Consider the following 18,012-nt stretch of genomic DNA (forward strand, 5'->3'; position numbering starts at 1 on the left):
AGCATAGGCTAGATTTGACCTTTAATAGTTTAAAAAATATATTTTTATTTTTTTTATGCTGTAATTCAGCAAAGAATTGGGCTCAATACTTTTAACATCATACCTCAGCTGTAATAGCATACATTTCAAGTACTAACAATCTAATGTTTTATGTCTTTGCCATCTTAAGAAACTAAATCAGCTCACATTTTCCCATGTAGTATCCTGTTTATACTACATATTTTTATAAAAATGTAATGTATCGGGGACAGTAAACCATTTCACTGTTTTCCTTTTTAAAACATATGGACTCTGTGCATATTTATACATAACTTGTAGAATTACTACTGGGATTTCTTTTTCAGTTTATATTTATACAACTTACTGTGTACAACCTCAAACACATTTTGAAGTACTGTATCACAATAATATAGGTCAAGTTGAGTAATGAAACGTTCAAGTAATCAATTTTCAATGGAATTGTGTTTTTGTTATGCTAAAAAGGCCTCATACACACTGAAAATCTAATGTGTCATGGTAGGTGCTTACAATATTGTAGTGCCCTAACATAGGTGAACCATGATTTAGTCCTGTGGCTCAGACAGGATTAAACCATGTTTTAGCCATCACCCTGAATGCTGCCTACAGACCTGCAAAGTCCAAGGTTATAGTGTGATTCACTAACAAAGTCTGACCCTGTCTACACTGCAAAATCAAACTGTGTTTTAACCTTTAGAGGGCACTATCACGTTGTAATTGAGTATTCCATTAAATTAGCTTTCTATAATGTAGACAAGCCTTGGAGCATCTAGTTCTATAAATTACAGCTCCATGCACTTAAACAACTTATATCAGTCATCTAAATGTAAAAAGTTGTACTTTTCCATGCTACTTATCTTGTTACACTGCTTAGATGTTAGCGAATGGGGTCTCTTACAAATGTGTACTGACAAATGACACTTAGAACACATGCTTTCATACTAAACAAAATAAGGTACTATAAACACCTACAGAAATGTGGTTATGAATATAGCATGAAGAGGGTTGAAGGAAACCATTTATTTTCACTCATTAGTGAGGACCATGGAAAACTAAGACCTGACTCTACTTCATAAAATCATTCCTCAGGTAGTGATCCCTAACAAATATTTATCCATGCCAAATTGTACAAAAATCCATCATACTATTGAAAATTTCACATCTGTGTGATGTAGTTAGGTCAACCTAACCGACTCTGTAGGCACAGCAAGATTGACAGCAGAATTGTTCTGTCAACCTACCTAGTGCCTCTCGAGGGTGGTGGATATCCTACAGCAACAGAAACTCCTTCCCTCACTATAGTGCTACAGAGGTGTAACAGCAGCTGTGCTGCTCTAGTACTGGTAGCGTAGACATACCATTAGAAAAACCATCACTATTTAAAACTTCTAGATCTTTCATTAAGAGGAAAAAGCAACTCGCGCGTGTGTGTGGCAAGACTCTATTTTAACAAAGATTAGCCAGAGTTACACATGAACTTTATAAAAAAAAAAGGCTGTGGTAGGTGGGAAGTGCATTAGCCATTGAACAATGTTAAAGAGCACTAACTTACAAGGAAAGAAGGATATTTTCCATCATTCAGGGCCTCCAAAACTACAGCAAAGACGGGACACTCAAGTAAACCAGAAAGTGCTCACACTCATGAAAATTATATTATGGACTCCATTAAATTAAAAATAAAGTGGAAGACTGCTGTCTTATTATGTTGCTTTTGGAAGGGGGTGAAAGAATTAGGCCCCTCGTTTGAATGTGCGAAGAGTACTGACTGAACTTAAGCCTTTAAATTCCTCCACGGTCTGGCAAAGACATATGTGCTTGACTTTAAGTGCTTGAGTAGCCTCATTGACTAATCACATGAGTAAAGTTAAGCATAAGAACAGCCATACTGGGTCAGACCAATAGTCCATCTAACCCAGTATCCTTCTGTCTTTCGACAGCGGCCAATGCCATGTGTGTCGGAGGGGGATGAACTGAATAGGCAATCATCAAGTGATCCATCCCGTCATCCACTCCCAGCTTCTGACAATCAGAGGCTAGGGACAGCCAAAGCGTGGAATGGCCATTGATGGACCTATTTTCCATGAACTTATCCAATTCTTTTTTGAACCCATGTGTTTATAGAATCAAGACTTAAGAATTATGGGGGTTGGCGACTGACCCTCGCCCAGTTCTCCCCCTCAAAAAAGAGCTGGATTTCTGCAAGTCATAATAACTCAGTTTTTGCCTACATCTGTCCCTGTTTCTAGGAAATGCCTACATACCCATAAAAGGGAAAGTGTGTGCATTATCTGTCAGTCCAAAGAAAAATGCCAAATGCATAACCATAGCACAGTCACAAACACTGGATTTAAAGTTCTCTCCTTAAATTCAGTGTATTAAATAGGAAACTTCACATAAGGCACCACCATCAAGTTAGAGAAATTTTTTTTTTAAATAAATCACAAAAATCTTGTTTTCAGTTCTCTTTAAACAACTTTAAAGAGAAAAGTCTATGTGAGGCAACTGTGCTGATTTCTTGCAGCTCTTGAGAGTTCATTTCCTTTACAAAAATGGTGAACTAACAATACCGGAACTAACAGGTCAGACCTAGCTTTTTCTACAACTTTAAGGCTGACGGTAGGAGGTCCCAAAATAAGCCACATTCCAATGGGAGGCTCAGAAACCAGTGACTATGCAGCAAGGTCTCCCCGGGAAATGGTGCAGGGTTGTTCCAGGGTGCGAGTACAGGGGATGGGACACTGCAGTGGTATCTGACAGCTAAGGCTTGGCTTGGCACAGCGTGTTTGCCTTCTGGGTTCAAGGGCAGGTTGCTTGTTACCCCACCCCACCCATCTTAGGCTCGGCACAATGAGTGGCCGGCCGGCCCCAGGCTCCTTGGAAGGCGCTGGCTGACTGGCGGCTTGTCTGCCCCCAAACTAAGCTCAGAGTAGGGCGCTGCTTTTGCCCCCAAGCTGAGTAATGCTGGTCTGCTCCCGGGCTAAGCTGAAGGCAGGGGCTGCCCCAGGCTGGGTAGTGCTGGTGTGGTTCACGGCTGGCCCGGGCGGCGCTCAATAGAGGGGCCCGGTGGGGTCGCCGTGGCTGGGCTCTGTGCTGGGCGCTGCGGGGAGCCCCCCGGGGGCGGGGCGGCAGCAGCGCAGGGTGTAGTTGCTGCCCCCGTTGTTGTCCCAGTACTCGCCCTGCTGGCTGCGGTAGCAGACTGCGAAGTGCACGGCGGAGCCCTCCTGCAGGCCGGGCGGGGTGCACAGGCTGAAGTGGAAGCGCTCGGTAGGGGGGTCGCTCCCCTCGGGGCTGGGCAGGGGCAGGGCCGCGGCGTCCAGGAAGGAGAGCCACTCGTTGAAGGTGTAGCGCACCGTCACCTCCTTGGGGCCCGGGCAGCTCAGCACCCGCACGGTGCCCCGCACGTCCAGGTCCGCCGCGGGGCGGCCCAGGCGCTCCAGGCACACCCGCTCCCGCCGCAGCCGCTCGGCCGCCGCCAGCTCCCCGGCGGGCTGGAAGTCGGGCACCAGCTGCAGGGGAGGCGGCGGGCGGCCCCCGCAGCCCAGGCCGAGCGCGGCGCTGAACTCCTCCAGGGGCAGGCGCCGCAGGCGGGAGAGCACGGCGGGCGGCACCTGCGGGTCTTCCGCCGCGCTGAAGTGCTTCACGCTGGCCAGGTTCAGCCCCAGCGAGTCCGCGAACTGCACCCGCTTCTTGCACTTGGTGCAGCAGCCCCCGCTGCCCTCCTCCGGCGGCTGGAAGAGCCGGGCGGCCGCCAGGCTGGGGCTAGCGGGCAGCGACAGGGACCGCCCGCCGCGGCGGCGCAGCCCCAGCAGCAGCTCCCCATCCTCCGGCGGGGGAGAGGCTCCGGCCCGCTCCGGCTCGCCCCAAGGCTCCTGCAGAGGCAGCGCAGCCGCCGCCGCCCCTTCTTGCTCTTGCTCTGCGGAGCTGCCTCGCCAGGGGTCCCGCGGGAGCAGCCGCGCCGTCCCCTCTTGCTGGCGGCCCCCGAAAGGCGCTAGCATTTGCTCCAAGCCCAGCAGTCCGGAGTCCCGGCCTTCCATGGCATGTCGCCCCCCCCTCCTCCCCGGGAGGCACCGCGGCGGCTGCTGGCGCAGGAGGGCGCCCGACCACCCCCCTCTCCCGGCCGGGGCTTGCTCTGGCTAAGGCGGTGGGGTCACTTTATCCCCTTTGCCTTGCGGCGGAGTCATGGTGGGGGGCGCGCCCCTTTCCCCTGTGGGCTCGGGGAGGACGCTCGGGAGAAATCAAGTCGCGGGCTGCCAGCCACGTCCCCAGCCCTGCCAGAGCCAGGGGGCGAAGGAGCAGAGCGGACCCCGCGCCGCTGACGGGCTCGGAGAAGTTTCCATGCGTTGAGTGTTTGGCCGACCACGCCCCCCTCGGCGGGAGGCGCTTGTCCGCCCATCCGCGGCTTCCGAGCCAGTGGAGGGCCCTGCCGTTCGTCTCCACGCCAGCAGCTACAGGAGGAGTGCAAAAGTGGTAGCAGAGCGCGAGAGAGAGAGAGAGGAGAGTCCCAGCGGGAAGCGGCTGCCACCGCATTTTCCCTGCAGGGCCCTGAGATGTCTTGTGGTTTGCTTACTGCTCCCAAGCACGAACCCCTCTAGAGCTGCCAGGGTCAACCAGCAGTGCCTTTCACCCCCTGCAGCGGCAATGCTAGTCTCCTGATCATTGCAGTGCCTTCGGCCAGGGGTTTGTGTAGCCCTGGGGGTAGCAGGTCTTATCTGGATATTTGGCTGGTTTTACAACAGGCTACATAAAAAGCCCTAGCGAAGTCACTGCAAACTAAAGCTTCACACTGACAATGACTTGTTTATACTGCTCTATATACTATACACTGAAATGTGAGTACAATATTTATATTCTAATTGATTTATTTTATAATTATATGATAAAAATGAGAAAGTAAGCACTTTTTCAGTAATAGTGTGCTGTGACACTTCTATATTTTTATGTCTGAGTTTGTAAGCAAGTAGTTTTTAAGTGAGGTGAAAGTTGGGGGTATGTAAGACAAATCAGACTCCTGAAAGGGGTACAGAAATCTGGAAAGGTTAAGAGCCACTGGCCTAGGCCATTGCCTGTATAAAACCAGGGCACAATGGTCCAAGCTACCCCATAGTTAGTCTCACATTCTAACTGCCAGATTTGATACTTCAGGGAATCTATGATGCTACCATAGAGAAGGCAAAAGTAATTTAAGCCCTGGTCATGCAACAGGCTCTCTGCATAGGTGATTGACCTCAATAAATGCAGCAGGTACTTGGCAAAGACATTAAAAGTGTCTTGGCAAAAAGAGATTTAAAGATGTCCCTTTTTTGCTTGTGTGATACACAAAGGCCTGGGGAGAGGGGTTTGCTGTTACTGCTTTTTAAAGTTTTTACTTAAGATTTTTTTAATGTAGAAATATCAGGATGGGTACATCTAGTCTTCCTGGCTTTGCAGAGAACTCACTGGGGATGTTAATTCGGATCTTTCTGCTGGCCTTAATTGAAGACAGTGTTGAATCTTTAAAAAGAACTTTTTTGTCATCAGGCCATTTGAGTAAAATAGAAACAAAATCAAAACATTTTAAACAGATTTCCCACTTCTGTTAAGCTGTGGAACTTAGCTTCTGTTCCACAGATTTCACTTCTGTGGAACACTGTCAGAATCCTGCCAGTTCTCCAGTAATGCTTGTGCCAAAATTTTTCAAAAGCGGCCTTTGATTTTGGGTGCCCAACTGGAGATCTCTTGGGCCTGATTTTCAAAAGTGCTGCGCCCCTGCAGGTCCAGTTGAAGTCTGTGTGAGTAGCAGGTGATTCGCGTGCTGTCAACTTTTACCATTGTATCACAGGTCTCATATTTGTTGTTTTTCTTTTATAGGCCTGTGATTATATGAGAACCTCTCCTCTCATAATTAAAGAGAGAAACTTGAAAACAAGAACCCTGAAGTCTCAAAACCCAAAAAATCAAAATAAAAAGAATCCCAAATGTATTATTCTTTTAACGTCTCATGATTTTTAAGCCACACATTACTTTTTTTTCCCCTCAGACTCGTGAAGATGCACAGGCCCCTTTTGAAAATCTAGTTATAGTGTTTTCTAAGTTTATAATGTAAAAAAAAAAAAAACCACAGAAAAAAGTTTGATTTCAGCAAAAACAGTGCAGTACCCTATAGGCCATTTTTAGCTGAATGTTGCATGTTAAATGACAGCACCATAATGAGGATTAGGATTTTTGGAGTCAGTGCCCTTGCATGTCTGAGAAGTTTTCCAAAATTAAACAGGTACTTAGTACACGTTACAGCTGTCATCTTTAGATAGTTCTGTTGGTGAAAGTACAATTCCTCTCCTTCACTCCACCTTTTTCAGGACAGAGTAACTAAGAATCCACATGCAAATAACATCGCTTTCTGGAGATTTAGGTTTTCGCAATGGATTTCTGTCATCAAGGTAATTTTCTGAAGAAATTAAGATGTATTTTTAATTAAATTTCTTTTCAGTTGCAAAAATAACCTTCCAAAGGTGAACTGAATCATAGAATCATAGAATATCAGGGTTGGAAGGGACCTCAGGAGATCATCTAGTCCAACCCCCTGCTCAAAGCAGGACCGATCCCCAATTAAATCATCCCAGCCAGGGCTTTGTCAAGCCTGACCTTAAAAACTTCTAAGGAAGGAGATTCCACGACCTCCCTAGGTAACGCATTCCAGTGTTTCACCACCCTCCTAGTGAAAAAGTTTTTCCTAATATCCAACCTAAACCACCCCCACTGCAACTTGAGACCATTACTCCTTGTTCTGTCATCTGCTACCACTGAGAACAGTCTAGAGCCATCCTCTTTGGAACCCCCTTTCAGGTAGTTGAAAGCAGCTATCAAATCCCCCCTCATTCTTCTCTTCCGTAGACTAAACATCCCCAGTTCCCTCAGCCTCTCCTCATAACTCATGTGTTTCAGTCCCCTAATCATTTTTGTTGCCCTCTGCTGGACTCTTTCCAATTTTTCCACATCCTTCTTGTAGTGTGGGGCCCAAAACTAGACACAGTACTCCAGATGAGGCCTCACCAGTGTCGAATAGAGGGGAACAATCACGTCCCTCGATCTGCTGGCAATGCCCCTACTTATACATCCCAAAATGCTATTGGCCTTCTTGGCAACAAGGGCACACTGTTGACTCATATCCAGCTTCTCATCCACTGTAACCCCTAGGTCCTTTTCTGCAGAACTGCTGCCGAGCCATTCGGTCCCTAGTCTGTAGCGGTGCATTGGATTCTTCCGTCCTAAGTGCAGGACTCTGCACTTGTCCTTGTTGAACCTCATCAGATTTCTTTTGGCCCAATCCTCCAATTTGTCTAGGTCCCTCTGTATCCTATCCCTACCCTCCAGCGTATCTACCTCTCCTCCCAGTTTCGTGTCATCTGCAAACTTGCTGAGGGTGCAATCCACTCCATCCTCCGGATCATTTATGAAGATATTGAACAAAACCGGCCCCAGGACTGATCCTTGGGGCACTCCACTTGACACCGGCTGCCAACTAGACATGGAGCCATTGATCACTACCCTTTGAGCCCGACAATCTAGCCAGCTTTCTATCCACCTTATAGTCCATTTATCCAGCCCATACTTCTTTAACTTGCTGGCAAGAATACTGTGGGAGACAGTGTCAAAAGCTTTGCTAAAGTCAAGGAACAACACGTCCACTGCTTTCCCTTCATCCACAGAGCCAGTTATCTCGTCATAGAAGGCAATTAGATTAGTCAGGCATGACTTGCCCTTGGTGAATCCATGTTGACTGTTCGTGATCACATTCCTCTCCTCTAAGTGCTTCAGAATTGATTCTTTGAGGACCTGCTCCATGATTTTTCCAGGGACTGAGGTGAGGCTGACTGGCCTGTAGTTCCCAGGATTCTCCTCCTTCCCTTTTTTAAAGATGGGCACTACATTAGCCTTTTTCCAGTCGTCCGGGACTTCTCCTGATTGCCATGAGTTTTCAAAGATAATGGCCAATGGCTCTGCAATCACATCCGCCTACTCCTTTAGCACTCTCGGATGCAACGCATCCGGCCCTATGGACTTGTGCACGTCCAGCTTTTCTAAATAGTCCCGATAAGATACAGTTCTACTGTGTGGGCATCCCATCTCCCAGAGAGGGGCAAACTGCTCCCATTCATCTCTTCTGGTGTTAAAGATAAATGGACGCCAGTGAAACATTAACTCTCTTAGGAGCAGTCATCTAGCATGGCTAGATAGTTCATTCATTTGAATGGATATTTCCACAAGAATAAGGGTGCAAGCTTGTGCTATTGAAGATTAGAACCACTAATGTTAAGATAACAGTTATTTAAAATTTCCCAGTAACCTGATTCCTTTTGTAACTTCTGTTATTGTAATCAGGTTTTACCAGTAACTAGTTCTGGAGCATGCAAGAAAGAAACTAATTCTCAACCTAGTCTTGTGTGATACACAGGAACTGGTTCAGAGAATAACTAGGAAAACAGATGGTCACTGTTGCTCAGGATACATTGTTTGACTATCATGGATTAGAATGGGAGTCAGCAATGGACAACACCGTAACACATAAGAGTGGAATCTTTTCTTCTGAAACGCTGATAAACTTACAAATAGTCTGAAGGGCAAACTAAAATACCTGAAATGACTAGTTTAAGTCATATTGGTGCAAATACTAGTCTGCACCAATGCAATTTAGTTACCTTAAGGATTTATACCAGCGTACTACCTGTCCAACTACAGTGTAGTTACACCATTGAAAATGTATGTAATTAAGACACACCTTTATACCCTGATCCTGAAAACACTTTGAGACATGGTTAACTTTACACACTTAAGAAGTCCCTTTTAAGTCAATGGAATAATTCTTGTGCATAAAGTTAAGCACATATGTAAATGCTTGCAGGATTGGGGCCATAATCCATAGACTCTATCTGAAGGCTATTCAAAAACACTATATTAGAGGCAGTGCTAGTGTGTGTGCTGAAGAGCAAAACCAAAGTAACAAGGAGTGAATAAAATGTAGCTAAATAATGAGGTATGAAATATCATAACTCTTGGATACTATACATATATTCAGTAAGGTCAGATCAACATAGCTTCTGTAAGGCTAAATTTGTGCTGGTTTAATATGTTAGAGTTCTCTGAAAGAGACGCGTAAATAAAATACTGGCTCCATGTGTTTGAATTTTCAAACAGCTTTTGACAAGGTCTCCCAAGAAAGGGAGACTTTATCTGGGGAAAACACAGGATAAAGGAGAAAATCCTATTGCAGTGTTGCCAACTCTCACAGTATTTGATGTTTTTTTCTTAAAATTCCAGCTTCTGGAGTCATGTGATAACGTAAGACTCTCAGCTTTCATTTTTAAACAAAAGTACATTTCTAGATATCATGGTTATGGAGAAAAGTTCTAAACCATTATCTTTAAAGATTCAAATAACAAAAGGCAAATAAAAAGATCCCCAAATTATTATTATACTTTTTAAACCTCAAGATTTAAGCCAATCTCATGATTTTGGGGGGTCCTGGCTCATGATTTTTGAACACTTGGGGTTGACAATATTGTGGGTAAAACTACATCTGCTAATCTGAGTAAAGGAAAATTAATAGAGGTTGGGAAGATAATGGTGGACCCTAAGAAAAATTTTATAATAATAATAATGCAATTTAATATTTATAATAGTGCTTTATAAATTAAAAATTCTGTACAGAGTACCTAATCCTCAGAATACCACTGTGAATCAAAAAAGTATTGTCCCATTTTAGAGACGGTGAGATCCACAAAGATACTTAGGCACCCAGATTTCGCTGCCAAAATCTCTGTGTTTTTTTGGGCTCCGCTGCAATCCAGAAAACTCCTGTCAAACCCTATAGGCACCCAAGTTTTCAGGGTAAAAGTTCCCCTAGTGCCTATGAGCATGTGCCCTGCTTCCTTACTGTAATTGTCCAGATGTCTATCTCCCCCTAAGCCGCAGAGCGATTCACAAACCGGGGGGAAAACAGACACTCCTCTGCCTAAGTCACATGCTGGGCCAGATCCAGTAAATGTGTTCAGAGGCCACCTACTGGTATGGGTTTCATTCACAATCTGGCCACTAGAGGAGGTGGTGGTGGTAGTGGTGGCAATACTTATAACTTTTAAATCTTATAACTTTTAGCCCAATGGCTAGAACACTTGCCAGGAATGTTGAAGATACAGGTTCAATTCTCCCCGCTCTGCCAGGAGGTCTCCTGCCTCTTAGGAGAGTGCTCCAACCAATGAGATATGGAATAGTCTGATTTGAGACTCCCTCAGTATCTCCCGTTGAAGTGTTCCACCATGAATAAATAATGAAAGACCGATTTGAGGAGGGGGACTGGATTCTGGGTTTCCCACTTTCCAAGTGGGTTCCTTAACCACAGGACTACAGTCTTCCTCTCTGTTTGGCCCAATGACTGTTCCCCTGTGGATAAATACTTAAATGCTCATTTGTGGATCTGTGTCTGGACCTACCTCCCTAACTCCTCATCTTATGCTTATTCCACAAAAGCATTCTGCGTCCCCTGCGCTACATGTTACTTACTATGTTTGTTAATGAAGCGGTGAAATTTGCTGATGACAAAAAACTATTTAGATTAGTAAAAAAATAGAGAGGATTGTAGGAAAAACCTCCAGAAAAATCTAACCAAACGCAGGATAGCATAACAGCAGCTGAATTTTAATTTTGAGAAATGCAGGGTAATGCATATTGAAATGAATAATGTATATTTCTCCTAATAGTATCCCCTTGACTGTAGTAAATTGATCTGCGAAGAGGATTGCCATTCATAAGAATTCTGTGCAAGCAGCAGGAATTAATATTGGATCAAAATCCATTTAAGCATTAAATCAGGAAGTTATGGAGATCTTGGGAATTTAAAAATTCTGAGGGCCGGGTAAATTGTTTGTTAGTATTCCCAAAGCAGGTGAAGTTTGAACTCTTAAGTCTAAGGGTTATATCCTCAGCTGGTTTAAATTGTCACAGCTGCCAGAGCTATGAGGGTCTGCCCCCAGGCCTTTAATATGTTCTCTATTCAAAACATTTACAAATGGACTCTTTGCAATAAAAGTTTTGAAAGTGATAGTTCACAAGAATAGATCGTTCAAGAGCATAACCAGATCTGATCAATGTTTTTTCAAAGCCTACTCAAATTATTTTTGTAAAATCTTTGTTTCAGCTGGAGAATTTTTGTCATTGGAGGTGATTCATTTTGGTCTATTATATGAACAATGTCATGGAGAGGCAATAGCAATGAGGGTTGCACTATGAAGTTTGAGAGGAAGAAGAGTCTTATGATTAATGAACTGGACTGTCTCAGGTGATCTTGATTCAGTTCCTGCCTCTGCTTCAGACTTTGGGCAAGTCATTTATCTGGCAGTGCCTCAGTTCTCCATCTGTATAACATGGCAATAGCAAGATTTCCTTTGTCTTATCTGTTTAGGCCCTGATCCTGCAAACACTTAATTACATACTTCACTTGAAGCATGATTCAGAACAGTTTCCCCACCCCCTCCCTCTTTCAAGTGAAATATAAAAAACCCTAATTCTTTTGCATTTTTAAAGTCTCATTGGCAACTATTATCTGTTCTTGGAAGAAACAAACTTAGTACTTTATGGTCCTGATTCAGCAAAGAACGTAAGCAACTGATTACCTTTAATCCACTAAACACAGTGGGAAAATTCATGTGCTTAAGTGCAGTGCTGAACCGTGGCCTTTGAAATTAAAAAACTTAAATTGGCTTATTTGGAAAATATTTGCAAACTAAGCCCCCGAATCCTCCAAACACTAAGGCACATGCTTAACTTTACTACCGTGAAGTAGGCCCACTGAAGTTAGGGATCAGGACTTAATGTTTTTTTGTCTCCCTCTGTCCATCCAACCAAATCACTCACCCTTACAAAACTTGACGCACTGGCAGTGCATTGTGACGTTTTCTCTTGACTGCTCCAGTTTTCTTGTTCAGGGATAGTAAAAATATATCCAGTTCTCCATCAGTGAATCCAATGGAGAAAAGAAAATAATCTGAAAGTATTAAAGTGGGATAGGGGATTTCAGTCAGACCTAGCCATTGTGTTATAGTAAATTACTTAGTGGTTTTATTGCCAGCCTATTCTTTGAAACGTTATATAATAGTATCTTGCAACATTTACTGTTGCACTGGGGAGGGGAGAGGGAATCAATAAACCTTGGGGGAGAAAGTCTGGTAAACTTGCCTTAAGAGGGAAAATAATCTATAAACCGTGGGGGGTGGGGGAGTCTGGTAAACTTGCTTTAAGAAGCCCTTTTACGATTGGAGGGATGGACTCAAAATATCTCATTCACTTCACCTTTCATTTATCTTATTGCCTGAATGACTGTCTCTTTTTTAAGACAAAGCTTATTTTGGTTTAGGACAAACAATGGAGAATAGAAACGGCCTGTCAATTGTCTGGAGTGGCTTCAGTTAATTCCCTCATACTGTAGCCATCTCAGGGCTAACGTGTACCATACATTTTATTCCAGACAACAGAATGAAGGTAATTTATGTACTGATGATAGGAAAATATGAGAAGTTCTTTCGTTTCAGAACTGTCACTAGGGATTCTGTTTTCACTAGCCCAAGATGTTTGATTTCTGAATCAGTTACATTATTCCATGAAAGTAAAACTTTGTTGCAGATGCCCTGTCCAGAGGCCCAATCCTTTGGGAGGGAGCACTGCTGATGGATGTGTGGTTTAACAAACAGATAAATCTGTTTGGATCAGTAACCACCACATGGACACAAAAGGAAGACAAAATTGTTTGTCTACAGTCATCCAGCTTCAAATCCCTGGAGAAGGGATGAGCTATATCTAGACTGGAAAATTAAATTTGCTTACTCAGTTGCCACTGATTCAGATAACCATCCAATTTAATCAGGAGTCAATTCAAGCAGCCTGTTGATTATTCCTCTATAACCATTTCAATCATGGCTTCAATCTCCACATCCTAGACTGACAGATTTCCCAGCAGTCCCAAAGAAGGTATTCTATTAATAAACATACAGGTTACAAAGACTCAAATCTCTTCAGTGACCTCACCAATTCCCCCCTCACATCTTGTCTAAGGAAATCCCTAATGACAGAGGCTTATCAGAAAACATTAATGAGTTATAACTATTGTGTAATATTAACATACATACGAGAGAAGTCGTGGTGAAGTGTGTGTGTGTGTGTGTGTGTGTGTATATAGAGAGAGAGAGACTTCAGCAGTTTGTGTCCAGAATGAATATTCAAATCTGACTTCAAATTCTTCCCACATCTCACTTCAGATTCTTCCAGCATTAGTTCTGAATTGCTTTTTTATCCATATTTAACTAAGTCTTGGGACTTCAACTTTGAAGATGTATGCTTTTGCATTAAGCTTGTTTTTCAGAGATAAAATTGTGTCATGAATAATCTTGGTTTTCAGGACAGCTAATTTTAACAGATCTGTCATTCCTATGTAGATGGCATGTTGGGATATTAATATCCTCTTGAATTATTTAAAAACTATTAATGCTTCATGTCCTATGGGAATGTTATCTGCAAAGCTAGCATCTTTGTATCTTTGCTCAGATTCTAGGGTTTCAGTTTTATCAGTTTGTGAGGATTTCCAAGTATTGGATGTAAAGATTCCATCACGTTATGAGTTTCTGCTATATTCCAGTATAAAACCTGTATCACAGAACCTTCCAGGTTATACTGTTTGATTAGAGATTGTTTAAATATCTGTGTATTCCTTCCTGTTTTGAAGCTTATACAGAGAAAGTTTATTAGAACATTTTCTTATTTTTAAACTAGCTTTCTTCTCTGTTCAGCAAAATTGAATAGCTCTAATCCATAAAGGCAAAGATTAGATTTGTTCTTGAAGAAGCAGGTATTGAACTTAAAAAGTGTTCAATATGCCTTAAGAGGAATAGCAGTAACTGTTACAGTTTCCAAAGGGACTGAGAGGGGTTTAATTTGAATTTCTGCCAGATGTTCAGGAGACAAAACCTGTCATAAATTTTACTGGAGCCCTTCAGACAATGGCAGAAATCTCTCATCCTTTAGGGCTGCCAAGTATTATGAAGTGTTCCGTCCCATTTTTATGTAGTGACTCACATTAGCAATGATGTATGAGAAATGGAGATACTTTGAATTTATGAATATTCTGTTTCTCTGATTCATGGCAATGATTGCATTTCCCATAATGATGTGGTGATTCTAAATCTTCTGTTATTTGTGCCATGTATGTGGCAACAGGGCAAAGAATCTCTTAATTTTGGGTGAAATCCTGACCCTATTGAAATCCAGTGGGATTTCTCCTTATGTGTCTTGCACAGAACTGAGCATGCTGTTTGTGATGAACAAATACATAATAAAAAAGGGAATTATCACATTATCCTTTGTTTCCCAAAAACAGTGTGCAAAAGATTCCAAGCACTTTGAGAAAAATTAAACTGAGGACAAAGTTCGACTGAAATTTAACAAAAATAGCTTTTGCACAGATCTTAATTTCACTACAATTTTATGCATATTTGGATTATTTTAGTGGTGTTAAATTGCAGTTTTATGCATCCGTGTTTTGGGAGATACTGATTTAAACTTTCCCATGTATGTAGCATATTAAAAACCTTAATTGGTTAAGTCATGCTTGTCAGACTTTTCAATCTGCTAATGTGGTTGTGGACAGAGAAATATCTATGTAAAAATGACTCCTGGTGGAGATTTGCAGCTGTGTTCATGAAGTTCTGTGCAAGTAGCAGGAGCCTTTGAAAAGGACATAGCTCTATGACAAGGTCTGTCAGAGTGATTGGCAAGAAAAAATATAGTCAATTACTGAAAAAATGTTTTCAGCATAGGATATTTTTTTAAAAAGGCTGATTTCTGGCATACTGTCACAGAGCCACATCCATTTCAAAGGCTCCCACTATTTACAAAGAACAGCAGCCATGGTAGTGGAACACTTTGAAGTAGAAACTACCTGCTGAGTCAGACAGCTCGGGGCAGAGCATCAAAGGGGGATGTGTTTGGACTCCAAGCATCTTGAACATTCAATTACTTATTTTTAAAGATATCATCTTCACCACCCACCCCACCCCTCAGTGAAGTTGGAGGTAGAATTTTGGATAGATTAATGGGTTTACATAGCCCGCATCCTGAGGAGAGTATTGGGATAAGTATGGGAGAAGATTTATTGTCGGTAGCCCATACATTTCTAATGTGCAAAGAATTTGACTGATTCTGGCAATAGAATATCATTGTGATTCTCTCCAGCAATAGATTGATTCTGAGCAGATTCTAACCCCAGAAGCTTAGCGGTCTCCATAAGCTCAGCAGTCACAGTACTCAATCCTGACCCAATTCTGTCCATGAATGTCACTCTTTTCCTTGATGCCTATCTCTAATTGGCCCCTTATCCCAGTCCAGTTCTCCTCATGTAGGCAGTCCCAGTCTCCTTGCCCAGCGAGTCCTAGCCTAACCCCTCCAGACTCCCAGTCACCATCTCCCTGTCCTCATCTCCTTGCCAAGCCGCTCCCAGTGCCCACTCCCTGCTCCTCATCTGATTTGTCTCTCTCCCTCCTGACCTGCAGTCAATCCTCCTGCCTGCCTTCCCCATTCCCATTGGCTCCCATTCCCCACTGACTGAACCATTTTAGCTGAAATTTTCCAAACAAAACCATCATAAGGCAGACACCCACCATGGAAAATTTTTCCCCAAAGGTTAAAGTTTGCGAAGTAATAAGCAACTGAAAACAGGGTCTATAATGGGAAGTATTGGACAATCGTAATAATAGGTTGTGCTACCAGTCCCACCTATAACAACTTATTTCTATCATAGTACCACTGAAGGTCCCCCATCAGAGATAAGGCCCCTATTGTACTAGGCGCTATACAAACAAATAATACTAAGACAGCCCTTCCCTCAAAGAAGGGACAATATAGCACTAAATCCCGTTATCAGAAAAATAACTCACTGAGCAAAAGTATATTCAATTAGGTGGCCCTTCAACGTTGTCCTGCCTAGGTGCAAGGAAATTGCCTCAATGAGCTGAAGTTGTTCTTTTACACTCAGCGGAATTTAGGCAGTTTCATTTAGGAGGCTTAAGTGTAAGGGCGTGAAGCTGGTAGGAGGGGTCATGAAGTAATAAAAGCAGCCGAAAAGAGCATTCAAAACCACCTAAACTAGTGTAGAAAATTACACCACTAACTTAGGCAAAAATGCCCTTGCACTCTTATTTACCCAAGTTGGGGGGAAAGGGCCATACAATTGCCAGGCAGATGCTTGCTATATAGAAGAAAATGATTGTAAAGAAATATTTTAATGTATGTAATATATATTAAATATCACAAACATGTCACTTTGGGAGAATAATAAAAATAGACAATGTCTATCTATAGATATATATTGTATATATAAACTATATGAATTCATAGCCATCTGTTTTGTTAAATTTATTATGCAGTACATATATATAGGAACCTGGTTTATTTAGTATTCAGTTTATTTTTTCGTTACTTTGTTTGATTAAATGGTTAAGTGGGAAAAACACAGAACTGAGAATCAGAAGACCTGTGTTTCATCCCCTGATCTGCCGGTGACATGCTGTTTAACTCTGGGCAAGTCACTTCACCTTTATATACTTTAGTTTTCCCATTTGTAAAATGGAGATAATGTTACCTATCTTTACAAAATGCTTTGAGATCTATGGAAGAAAACTCTACAGAAGTGCTAAGTATTATGCATATACTAAACTTTTATTAGCCATATAGAGAGAAGATATATTTTACATCAAGTTTATATGTCTACAGTAAGAATTTGATAATATATTTTACAAAATATATTCCCCTTGCTGGTCCTGAGCTAATATTAGTCCTCATTGGTCCCACTTTCTGCTTGCATCTGAAAATTAGAATGCATTTTTGCACTGTAGCGAGGGGGCATGTCCTCTCTCCTGGACAGACGCCGCAAGTCCTCCCTGGTGGGCAGAGCCGGCACACCCACGCCTGCCCCTCCGAAAGCAGAGGGGTGGGACAGGACCTGGAAATATAGAAGGCCAGCTCTCCAGCTCAGCTGCTGCTGGAGATCGGACCCGACAGCAACCACTGCAGCCCCCGAGATCTGGATGGACTGCCGGAGCTGCTGGCTGCTGGAGACGTTAAGGAATTGCTGGGGCTGCCGTTAGCTGTTTATCCCAGTGAGGCAGACTGTGACCCCAGGACCCCTCTCAAATGGGAGTGTAGGAAGTAGTCCAGGGGAGCTGAATATAGTTCGGCTGTGTTGCTGACTGACAGCTGGCCAGCGTGTTGTGGCCAGATTTCCCTGCTGACCAAGTGGCAGACCACTCTGCCACTGTTACGGCCCTGGGCTGGGATGCAGTGGAGTCAGGTGGGCCTACCTCCCCCTACCCCTGCCACCCCATCCCTGGCGTGGCAGCCTCCCCACCACAGGCAGGAGGCCTGCATTTGTCGGCGGTCCATCAGAGCCAGGACCCCGACTGTTTGCTGCCCCGCCCTATTTGAGAGCCTGGGCTTAGAGACTCATTGTTGCTCTGTCCTGAGTACAGGCCTGAGCTCCTTGACTTTGCTGCCCTGCCCTCTTTGAGGGCCTGGACTAATAGACTTGTTATTGCTCTGTCCTGAATACCATCCAGAGACGCCTAACTGCTTGCTGCCTTCCCCAGCTGGAGGGTTGGGGCTTATAGACGCTGCTGCTCTACCCTGAATGTAGGCTAGAGCCCCCTAACTGTTTGATGCCCTGTCTGGTCAGAGGACCAGGGCCCCTAAGCTGAGTACTGTGTAACCGTGCTGAGTGGCAGAGACCCTGATGCTAATTCCCCCCTGAACTGTGCTCTTCCAGAGGACTTGTAGCAAGGGGGCGTGACCTCCCTCCCAGACGAACGAAGGGACAGCTGTGACCGCCTTACACACACCTAATTTAAAAAGAATATTATGACACCAATATTTCTTCATATTTCTTTTTTACTTTTAACTGATGAGACTAACAGCTGCCGCTGG

General features: G+C 43.5%; 1 protein-coding gene across 1 annotated transcript; it reads right to left on the reverse strand.

Moving 5' to 3' along the window:
• Positions 1–4,326, reverse strand: PPP1R3G (protein phosphatase 1 regulatory subunit 3G). Its single transcript, XM_074943178.1, has one exon. The coding sequence runs from the start codon at positions 4,050–4,052 to the stop codon at positions 3,066–3,068; it is 987 nt and encodes a 328-aa protein (XP_074799279.1). The 5' UTR covers positions 4,053–4,326; the 3' UTR covers positions 1–3,065.
• Between the last annotated feature and the right edge of the window lie 13,686 nt (positions 4,327–18,012).

This window comes from Natator depressus, chromosome 2, assembly GCF_965152275.1.
Source record: "Natator depressus isolate rNatDep1 chromosome 2, rNatDep2.hap1, whole genome shotgun sequence".
NCBI classification, from domain to species: Eukaryota; Metazoa; Chordata; order Testudines; family Cheloniidae; genus Natator; species Natator depressus.